The sequence below is a fragment of the Cydia amplana genome, chromosome Z (genome assembly GCF_948474715.1).
Source record: "Cydia amplana chromosome Z, ilCydAmpl1.1, whole genome shotgun sequence".
NCBI classification, from domain to species: domain Eukaryota; kingdom Metazoa; phylum Arthropoda; class Insecta; order Lepidoptera; family Tortricidae; genus Cydia; species Cydia amplana.
In genome coordinates this window covers 25579967-25592310 of record NC_086096.1, presented here as the reverse complement: position 1 = coordinate 25592310, position 12344 = coordinate 25579967, and the positions used below count along the sequence as shown (strand labels likewise).

The window sequence follows — 12344 nt, the reverse complement described above, 5'->3', positions numbered from 1 at the left end:
TGACGAAGACGCATGGTTTGGTTCATATTGTCAAATTATATTAGTTAACTGTAGAGTTAAAGTTTAGTTTTTGGCAAATCTGCGCGTCACCGTGAATGACACTTTCTAAAAGTGCCTGTTAAAGCCGGCGTAAAGCCTTTCACCTTGTCGAGCAAGGAACCCGCAACTTAGGGAATATTACCCATAAACTTTTTGACATTTGATTTGAATGATACTTATTCTTAAACTTACGTCTGTTATGGTTCCACCTGCTAAGGTGCGCCTAAGAGAATCTTTTATTCGTTCACAAACTAACGTCAAGTTATTTGTGATGAAACCAATATATTATGTACCTATCTAAACCTGCGCAAGGCTGCCATGTTTACACCTGCGTAAGGTGTGCCAAAAGAATCTTTGATTCGTTCACAAACTAACGTCAAGTTATTTGTGAGGAAACCAATATATTATGTACCTATCTAAACCTGCGCAAGGCTGCCATGTTTACACCTGCGTAAGGTGTGCCAAAAGAATCTTTGATTCGTTCACAAACTGACGTCAAGTTATTGATGATGATATTATAACCTATGTAAGCCTGCGCAAGGCACGTCAGACATATTCACAGAAATATAAATGATATGGTCATAACACAGGCGTGCGAGTAGACCACAATCACAAAAATATTACAAAGATTAAGTTGTAAATATCTCTTTTTAGAGAAAGTAAAAATGGTTTAAAATAATGTTTTGGGTAAAAATCAGTCGAAATAGGCTTCGTTATTAGAGTTTTCATTTTTGTTTACCAATCTATTTCAAGGGTCCCGAACACCCTATTGGCTAAACCCGAAATTGGGCTAATTAACTGTGGTAAAAGTGAAAACTGCTTTCCATTTACATAACATTTCTAAAATTATAATAGGTAAAATAAAAACCTAAGATTCCAGGCCTATCTCGACTCATTTTTATTTTAAAGATGAAAAAATCTTTGCACCCTAATATAAAATTGTGGTCTGGAGACGCTAAGCCTCATAACTTGGGTGGCATAGATAATACTAAGAGATTTAGTCACCTAATTTCGACTATAAGCCCAGGCAGAATATTGATAATTAGAATAAGGAGTGGTCAATCCTCCAAGGTCCATACAATCTGTGGACTCTAATTAAATCAGGCTCGGTAAGCTCACGACACGACAGAGCTTACGATTCCATTCTGAAATAAGCTATGTTTACAATATATATTACCCATGGTGTGAAACAAACAGCCTGCTCAAGGTGTACAAAGGGTCCGTTTAACGGCCCTATAAACATCTACAAACCTTTGAAGTCTAGGCCTGCTACAATATGACAGACTAGAAATAAATACATATGATCCCAATGTAAGAGCAGCTCACAGTTGCATAAATTATATTTGGCTGGAGAGCACTTGTCTTTCAGTTAACATGTTTACGAGTACCTACCTATGTACACGACATGACCAAGGTTACCTACCTTTTTACATAATTATTATATCCCTGACTGCCATGGTATATTAGGAAAATTATCATGTGCTGGCGGTGCTGCACAAGCATGTTTGAAATAAAATATACAAAACTGGCCTAACGGGCGTTTATGAATTATGTATTTTACACCCTTGTGTCTGTATTGTGACCCTGGAAGTTTTAAACCACCTGTATCGTAAGTGCTCCTATGCACGGATTAAGTTTATAATAAACTACCCATGCCCTAACCTCAAGGGCAAGTGCTTCTATGCACGGACCAGATACTGTTATCACTTATTTCACTTATCATGACTTGTCATAGTTTGATACTACACGTTTAATAAATTTAAGACCGTGGAATGTACCCACTACAAAAGGTTTTTAAAAATAGTGACTGAATGGTTTGCACGAACGGTTCTAGCACAGTTTCTGGGCGGTCACGTCTAGGGCATGACCCTCTAGTTCTCAATTTATACAAAATTATAGCATTGTGATACTGTTCGCTTTGCACAATAAAATAGGGGAACAGGAGCACGCCTTGCGAAAAGGCGAAGCTATTTTGAAACGCAAACCTTTCAAAAATAGATTGAAATATATAAATAATTATGTTTTTGGTGTGGAACATGTAATTGTACACCCAAACAAATGCAATCATTTATTATATGTTAGCAAAACTCTGCCAAAGTGTTAGTCTGTCTCTACAGTGTAACCTGAAGGCATGAATGCACATGAATCTCTTGAAACATGGTGGATTAACTAATTTACACCCCGTCTGTGTCTTGCTCCTACCAAATCCACAAGTTGAGGACCTCAACCTATCTAGGCACCCTTCTTGCTCGAGACCTGAAAAAATAATCTCATGCAGTCAAGTGTCGTAAAACCAGGTCCACACTCTTAGCACTACCGTGAATATATCTAAGAAGTCTGTATACTGCCTTCCAGGAGGCGGGATGTTAATAGACTAGCCTATATAGTAGGCCAGAGATATAGTATACAAAAGCACACTGGCCCAAATCCAGTAATATTATATGCACTTCAGAATACAAAATAATTGACTATTCTGCGTATATTTGATATCAAAAAGTTACAATTACCTACCCTTAGGTCATAAGGAGGATAAATATACATAAATATCAAATATATTCGACAAAGTGTTGATAAAATAGAGCATTGGATAAAATAGAGGTTCCTCTTAAACGGCATCTGCGCTGTTGGCTTTGGGCCCACGGGTGCCCGGCAAAAGGTCGGGGACCCCATGGTTCCGCACAGTTATTGCAAATAATGTAAAATCACAAAATAAACACAAATTTTCATTTTGGTTAAAAACACATATGCGATGAGCTAAGGTTTCGAATTAAGTACCTTATTCTTAATCTGGAAAGAGAAGACTGAATATTCAGAATTAAGCTATGTCTATGAATGGTTTACATAAATTAAGCCACTTTAGCGTTCAGAAACAATCAAGTTTATGTCTACTAGTAGGCACCAGATAAGGTAAACTACTCATACTGCATATATAGACAATAATGAGTACAATTAAGGTCACTTGATGATAGCTAAACATGAATATAAGCAGAATGAGCTGCACCTATACAAATATCATTGATAAAGCTCTGTGGCAATTCTACATTTACCATTTGAACGCCAAGAGCACCAAAAAGCGTCGTAACTAGTGCCCACATGAGTATTATGATATGGCTTAAGCTCTCAAAGTAACCTTCACAATTTTAAGTAAGGTTTGTTTAGGTCCATTAGCTCGCGTTCGCGTTAGTAAAGCGTACAAACGATTAAATGCATTTTATAGCTATAACCAAATAAATAGCTCACACTGGCTCACAGTCATTAAAAGAATTCAGTAAAATCATTAAAAGTATTCCCTATGACATTTTATTAAGTACCTACCCAATATTAACTTTGTGGGTAGTGATAGTGATATAACGAATATTTAAAATATTCGTCTACTTAATCCTGAGGGATTCTGGAAATAAGAAAGGTCTTGTCCTTGTTATATCCTGCAACTGCTTACCTTACTAGATAATTATTATCAAATTTGTCAATAATTGGGAGTTATAAATAAAAACTACTCGAGTACTTTATGATTTTTATCTTTTCATATTTTAATTACATCACTCCATATCACAGATGTTGTATGCTCCCTGAAGAGTAGACTGACTTATCTTCTTTTACATAGTCTCACATACATATAATTAAGTACTATAGCACCCTTGTGGTGACTCACTTATTTTCGTTGAAAATTTATAAGTACCTACATTAAATACGTATATAAAATGGAAAGTTAGTATCATAATATAATGGTATATAAAATTGTATGCTTTACTAAATACCTCTCTCCTCACATGTATTAAAATAAAGGGTGTACTACATAATTAATTAATTAATTAAACACTCCTAATATAATAATATTACATATACATAATATGTAAGTACATGTATAATCACATTGGCTTGGCGTCTTCCCACCACCAGGCGATAACAAACACGTCTCAATATATTACTTTAGGTTCCGAATATCGGTACAGTTGTTTAATGACAGCGTTTTACACAAAAATAAAACGCTAATTAAATAACTTACCATATTCGGAACCTAAAGTTTTAATCCTGCCTGGTGTAAATATGTATAATTTTGAGACAATGAGGTAATTTGCGTTTGTTTCTAACTGTCAAAATTGTCAAACGCAACTGCCTGAAGTGGTGGGGGTGTGGGAGAGAGATGGACGTATATGCTAGAAAAGGACAATACGACTAACTACAGTGTTGCCACTCTCAATATATTACTTTAGGTTCCGAATATGGTAAGTTATTTAATTAGCGTTTTATTTTTGTGTAAAACGCTGTCATTATTATATAATATACTTACAGATGCCAAATAGCAGCTTTCTAGTATTTCTAGTAATAGTGATCACTGGGCTAACCTACAGATGGACGGACAGACAGACATGGCAAAACTATACACCTATACAGATGTGTGCATGTGCAATATAAAAAAAATAGATCGAATATTAATTGATCAAAAGTTATAGTTTTCCCCTAATTTTCTTATTGACTGCTATTATATTGCACACAACTGTAAGGGTTCCGTAAATAGTTGAACTAAGGCACCCTAAAAAGGATAAACAGGACAGAATGACAAATAAGAATACATATATGTTCATAATTCAAACATTTGTATAGACACATATTTAAAAAGAGAGGCAAGCTTTTATATCCTTTTTTAAATTCAATAAAGACAACATTAAAATGGCATATAGTGATACTGTAAAACCATTTGACTAACCATGGTGAGGTTAGAGTCTGTGCGGAACGTATGTGGCCCAATCGACTCTTTTCTTTCCGAACAAGTCTGTTCAATGTTGATAATATAGAGTCCTATATTATTAACATTTAGCAACCCACTATACAAAAAAATATTGGCAATCAAATTTAAATCAAGTACCTATTAAATTAGAAATTAGAATTGATTTGTTGTATTTTTCTGTTTTAAAATTCATGGAAATAAAACAAAAGCAACTCTGTTCTATTTAAATAATGATTCAAATTGAATTAGAGCTCATTTGTACTAGAGACAAACCAAAGAAAGTCTGCAGCGCTAGATTAAAAGTAGTTTTTAAAAATCAGTATGCGACCACACCACAGAAAATGGATTAAATAGTCTTGATACTTGTGAAATTTCTACCATATTTACCGTCTATGAAAAAGTTAAGCTGTACGCACAGCTTAATTTTTATGGTAAAATAAATTTCATTCCAACAATAGATGTCACTATTAATATGTAGACATATACTAATATTGATAAATAATATTGGGAGAATGTGACATTTGGCTTCATCAAAATTAATAAGCTTTTGTAATATCCGCGACGGCGGTAAATAGGTACAGACGGCCTACCGCGAACACCGAAGTTCTCAATATGCGAGCATCTTTCTCTTTTACTCCCATTAAGGCGTAATTAGATTGACAGAGAAATTTCCCGCAATTTGCGAACTAAGTAAAGTTTTCGGAAAAACGAAATAAACCATTAAAACAATAAACATATATTAAAAATTAATTTTAGCTTTAACTAGTAGGTACCCATGCCGTGAGCATAAGCATGGAGGTTGTGGGTTCGAGCTCAAAACCCGGCTAGTACCAATGAGTTTCTCGAAATGTTAGAGGAAGTTCATAAGTATGCCTATACCTATTAGGTGTGTTCAATTTGCTGTGAAACCTTAGTCTAAACCAATATTATATTATCTAAGTAGGTACATATGGTGAAGTATTAAGATGTTTCATTCCACTTACCCGTCATCAACTCCAAATTTTGTAAACATTGTCGTTTTTCAGCTTGAATCGCCTCGTGCTGACTTTTTACAAGTGTAAAATTATTCGTCATGCGGAAAAGTAACTCCCGCACGCCGGTTTTGTAAGGTTTCACCATGTTTATTCCGTTCATCACAAAACACAATGAATATTTAAACGATTTTGACAAACAGATACCATAGTGCATGACGTTTACTGACTGCTTAAAAAACATTGCCATATGTAGTTTTTTAATTCGATGTCAAATTATTGCGCTGCAGACTTTCTTTGGTTTGTCTCTAGTATTAGCACTGTGAGACAATAGAGGTTAAATTTTGCCATTGAATTTAATTCTTGAGTACTAAATTATCTGTTTTTTTAAATCATAATATTAATAGCATTTCCAGCATTTTGTTATAGTTTGAAATAGAGATTTCGTCATAAAAATAATATACCTAGGTATATGTAGTACCTGAAACTTTATAAAGGAGCCAAATTTTTGTAGTCACTGCCCAAAAGCCAGCCACAAAGTTGTTTTCGGGCATATTAAAAATTTTAGGCATGTGTATTACTATCAAGGGTTATCATTTGTTTTTTCGGATCCAGAATAAAAAGCCAACCCTATATCTGTATGTGATACAATTATCTTTTCTGAAACATGCAATCACATATTTTCATTACTGACTGTAATTTTTCTAATGGCGGGATGGTTAATAGACCAAATTATCCACAGAACGGGCCATTGTAGACTAGCTGAAATGAAGTAACTGAATCTCTATTGTTACATTAGTAACTGAATTGATTCAGAGAGTTATGAATACTGTATTTATATACATATAATTATAGGCCCTAGACAATATTCATAATAATCATAATCCTCTGAATTCATTGAGTAACCATAGAAATTCAGATCCCTTCTTAATGTTAGCTAGTGTGTGATTGCACTAAAACTCACTACAAGCATGATATCAACAGCACAAACAAAACATGTCCGCAAAAAAAAATATTTTGGTGAATAAATTGAAAATTTTTCATTGTATAGGTAATTAGATTTCACTATTTGTTGTAGTTTATTGTACTTTTTCTTTATTTCATTGCATGTTTGAAAAAGCACTGAATGTATTATGCTTCAGGGTGAAAAGGGCTTGCCAGCCTTATATCACTATCCTAATTAGCCGGCAAGCACTTTTTTCCCGGCCTCTGCAGATTACTGCAAGATGTTTGCATAATTTAAAGGGTAAATTAATGTGCAATCATCTTAGTACACGAAATATTTAATTCGCTAGCAGAGTTATCAAAATTATCATTTGTATGTAAAAAAAATTGAAACAGTAACTTATTGATTTGCCAAGATGCCTTGATTTGCTGCGAAGTATTGCAAATGTATTGGGTTGTTTAATTAATATCCATTTTGAGAGAGAGTACCTATTGTTTAATAAGTCAGTATCCAAACATAAGTAACACAGTGTATACATGGACTATTAGGATTCTAAAATAGTAGTAATTTTTACTCAATAGCATATACTGCAATAGCAAGGAAAGAATTTGTTAATAATAATACAACCTTTGATAAAAAGAAATAACCAAAAAGAGGTAAACAACAACACATGTCGCAATGCAATCAGAAAATTGTGTGCTGTGAGGCATTCTTAAATCAGCGAATGGGTAATTTGATTCACATTATTTATCAGAAAAGGGGCTTTGCTTAATCTAGCAATCCAATACATTGTACACATATTGTTGTTAGGCACACTTTCCAATACCATACCGTCAAGTGTTTATAAAGCGATAAAGTTTCATACTGCGTATCCAACTTAATAATTCGGCTATCTAAAGTTGAATCTTATGATTCTTATGAACAACAATGAAAGTAAGAACAAAATATCTTACCTGATCTGGGCAGAAATATCCAAAAGCAACCATTCCGAACAGAGAGAGTAGTAAACAGAACAGTATTACTTTTCGTAGTTTCGATCTTGGCTCCATTTTCTTAATTTCGTAGACACCACTCGGCAGCAGCAAAGCAAAATCACTGTCTACTTGCACCGACACACTTTTTTGCATTTCCGTTGGATGCATGTCTCATTTTTATGAAAATATCTTAAAGAAGCACATAAGACTTTCGTAGTTTACTTGCGTTTCATCACATCATAACAATATGTAATGTCAACCTCACATTGTAGAAGTCTTGAATTGAAATTATTCTTGATAAGTTCGATTTCTATAACACTCAAGATAAACGCATTTTATTAGAAGTTCATAAATGCACGTAACTAAAAGCGGTATAGGTTAAAACTAAAGCAGGATTAAATACTACTATCGATGTCCACAATCAGCCGACGAACGTGAACTAGCTGTTGACTGGCTGATATGACCAGTCTCTGGAAACTCCCTTATTGACAAAAAATATGTGGCGATAAAGTTCGCAAGGCGACAACATACCGGACCGGAACCGGAACTTGACATTAATGCGTACATACGAGTGTCAGTCGACCATTTTGCAAAAATTTGAAATCCTACATTGGATTGTTGTGTGTGTGAAAATGGTCGGAAAAAGCCGATATTGTGAGATATGCGGCGTGAGAGAAATTTTCAGAGGAGGCTTCTTTGCCAAATTTCCCAAGGATGAACTGCGGTAAGTCAACAAGTTCCTAAATACAACTAGGGAATAAATCAAATTACTTTATTAAACATTTTGATTTGTTAGCCGCGTAAGCTGAAGGCCGACTGAGAAGCCGGTTCGAATCCTTCACTCCGTAATGCCGCAAGGGATTCAAATAGGAGGAGCAAGCACGTACTGCTCGCCCATAGAACTTTGGTTTAGACTTTCTAGGGTGACATCATAGACCGTAGTCTGTTCCTATATGAAGTTTAATTACTTACCTACTACAAAAGCTTTGATGTAATTCATTTTCATATTTAGCTACCTTTCTAAAGTACTTAAATTATTGGTTTACAGGTGTAAAACTTGGCTTAGACTGGTTGGAAAAGAAGATCTGATTCATGTCCCCATAGAGAAGTTGCATGAGCTACGTCATGTTTGTGGTGACCACTTTGACCGGAGAGACTTTGGGAAGACAGGAAATAAGCTAAAAAAAAGAGCATATCCAAAATTAAATCTTGCCGCACCTCCACTGACAGACCATCAATTAAGAGGATTCCCTCAACATGTAGCAAGTAGACGAGGTAACTTTTTATTAGTTAACATATTTATTAATTATCCTTTAAAACAGTGGATAGGTCCAGCACAGCAACAAATAAATTTCATTTCTATCACATATATGCGACTACTTATATATATTAGTGATAAAAAGAGTCCCATATACGTGACAGAAATGTTTCTATCACTGGAAAAAGGCCACAGTTTTACAGCTATAGTATGGAAGTAGTATAGGTACATACTCTACTTGGTTAACAGCCGACTACAACTGACAAATAAAAGTGATAAGTGATGGTAATGTAATATGTACCTTTCACTTACCACTACCAGGTATGTTTGTAATATCTTTTTTAAACTTATTATACGTGCTGCGGCGCCTGCGGGACAGCCGCAACAGTCTCCCGGCAGTTATAGCTGACAGGCTTGATAGTCAGCTTCTCGTGCACCGGACCAGGGTACACTCAATGGTGTATGTAGTTATTATTAGTAGTGTATATGCCTGGCTCCAGCCAAATAGATATATTATAATATTGTAAATTAAAATTAATAACTTATAAAAATATTCAACCGGATAAAGGTAAGCGTATTATTATGAGGATGTTACTTGTTGAATAATTTCTAATAACAATAATTTATTTTAGTTCCTTATTAAGATAGTAAGTATTAAGTACTAACATGTATGGACCGTTATGAAGAAGTCTGCAATAAACAAATTTTATATTATTTTTATAACATGAGAAATGTCTTTAGATAATGTAGTTATGTATTTTTTTTGGGTTCCAGCACAAACTTCATCAGCTGCTGCATCTACCAGTACTAGCCAAGCTTGTCTGCAATATGGACTATTAGGCATTCAACCGGATAAAGGTAAGCATATTATTATGAGGATGTTACTTGTTGAATTATTTCTAATAACAATAATTTATTTTAGTTCCTTATTAAGATAGTAGGTATTAAGTACCGTATGTATGGACCGTTATGAAGAAGTCTGAAATAAACAAATTTTATTTTATTTTTATATCATGTGAAATGCCTTTAGATAATGTATTTATGTATTTTTTTTTTGGTTCCAGCACAAACTTCATCAGCTGCTGCATCTACCAGTACTAGCCAAGCTTGTCTGCAATCTGGACTATTAGGCATTCAACCGGATAAAGGTAAGCATATTATTATGAGGATGTTACTTGTTGAATAATTTCTAATAACAATAATTTATTTTAGTTCCTTATTAAGATAGTAAGTATTAAGTACTAACATGTATGGACCGTTATGAAGAAGTCTGCAATAAACAAATTTTATTTTATTTTTATAACATGTGAAATGTCTTTAGATAATGTAGTTATGTATTTTTTTGGGTTCCAGCACAAACTTCATCAGATGCTGCATCTACCAGTACTAGCCAAGCTTGTCTGCAATCTGGATTATTAGGCATTCAACCGGATAAAGGTAAGCGTATTATATATTAAGTAACATCCTCATTTACTTGTTGAATTATTTGTTTATTATTTCCTATTGAGTACATATGCGAATTGTCTGCGAACTGGCAAGAAAATTAGGTAGTCATATTTAGGTTTGGTTGCACCAAAGATTCTGTCATCATTAAAACGTTCGCAAAGTTTTATAGTAAGCATGGAAAGTTTCATAGTTTTCTTACTATAAAACTGAGTGACGTAGATTAAAATAGAGTACATAGCTGATTTCCTCGACTGGGCATTTTTAAGTAAAGGTGTGATGGAGTTTTGGAGAGATCTTTTTAGGGTTCCGTAGCCAAATGGCAAAAAACGGAACCCTTATGGATTCGTCATGTCTGTCCGTCTGGCTGTCCGTCTGTCTGTTCGTCTGTCTGTCCGTCTGTCTGTCCGTGTATGTGACAGCTACTTTTTCCCGAAACTATAAGAACTATACTGTTGAAACTTGGTAAGTAGATGTATTATGTGAACCGCATTAAGATTTTTACACAAAAATAGAAAAAAAACGATAAATTTTGGAGGTCCCCCATACTTATTTTCATCAAACCCATACGTGTGGGGTATCTATGGATAGGTCTTCAAAAATGATATTGAGGTTTCTAATGTAATGCGAATGCGCGAGAGACACTTCCAAAGTGGTCCCCCCCTGTAACTTCTAAAATAAAGAGAATGATAAAACTAAAACAAATATATGATGTACATTACCATGCAAACTTCCACCGAAAATTGGTTTGAACGAGATCTAGTAAGTAGTTTTTTGTTTAATCGTCATAGATCGTGAACCGCTATTTTATTATGTTACTTGCTGTTACGGAACCCTTCATGCGCGAGTCCGGCTCGCACTTGGCCGCTTTTTAGGGTTCCGTACCCAAAGGGTAAAACGGGATCCTATATTACTAAGACTTCGCTGTCCGTCCGTCCGTCCGTCCGTCCGTCTGTCACCGGGCTGTATCTCACGAACCGTGATAGCTAGACAGTTGAAATTTTCACAGATGGTGTATTTCTGTTGCCGCTATAACAACAAATACTAAAAACAGAATAAAATAAAGATTTAAGTGGGGCTCCCATACAACAAACGTGATTTTTGACCGAAGTAAAGCAGCGTCGGGCGGGGTCAGTACTTGGATGGGTGACCGTTTTTTTTTGCCGTTTTTTTGCATTATGGTACGGAACCCTTCGTGCGCGAATCCGACTCGCACTTGCCCGGTTTTTTAGTTACTTGGTATTGTATTGTACCCTTTTTAGGATTCCGTAGTCAACTAGGAACATCTCCTCTACAAGTTAAGTGGAAGTGAATTTTTTTGTACTTTGTTAATACCAGTGAAAATGGTAATTATATGCTAGTTTTGTTTTAAAAGTATTTTCACACAGATCTCAAGATCACGTTGCTATTCGAAACCTATATTCCGATTTGTGAACATTTTTAGGGTTCCGTAGCCAAAATGGCAAAAAAGAAACCCTCATAGTTTCGTCATGGCCGTCTGTTCGTCCGTATGTCACAGTCATTTTACTCCAAAACTATAAGATTATGGGTATTTTAATAAAATTTGGAACATGTGTTTTTATATGACATAGGAGGCAAACGAGCACACGAGTCACCGTGATGGTAAGAGATTACCGTTGTCCATGGATACCCGCAACACCATAGGGGTTGTAATTTCATTGCAGGCCTCTTTTATTGAAAGTTTGAAGGTTGTAACGGTCCGAAAATACCACACGCGACAGTTCATTCCACAGTTTGTCTGTGCGAGGCAGGACGTGTCTGGAGAAACTCATAGTTGATGGTCTTCGCATGCTCTGACTGCTTTGTAATAGTTTACTTGAGGACTCTTTACTAGGTACCTACTACTCCTACTAGATAAGTGAGATTTGCTCTCACGCGGACGCCGATATGCATGTCTTCAAGCAGGTTATTAGTATCAGCTATAAGTAGGTCAAATAGATCGGTATAAGGGCCCCCCCACATC

The 12344-nt window shown here is 35.2% G+C and overlaps 2 protein-coding genes across 2 annotated transcripts in view; one reads left to right on the top strand and one right to left on the bottom strand.

The window, feature by feature from the left end:
- The window catches only part of LOC134661918 (heparan-sulfate 6-O-sulfotransferase 2), a 52744-nt gene extending 44626 nt beyond the window's left edge, over positions 1–8118 (bottom strand). The window contains exon 1 of the mRNA XM_063518166.1: positions 7639–8118. Coding sequence (XP_063374236.1) covers positions 7639–7827 — 189 coding nt within the window. The 5' untranslated portion in view covers positions 7828–8118. The remainder of the gene's footprint in view (positions 1–7638) is intronic.
- LOC134661674 (GTPase-activating protein) overlaps positions 1–12344 on the top strand; it is a 360962-nt gene that overhangs the window by 253060 nt on the left and 95558 nt on the right. The window lies entirely within an intron of this gene.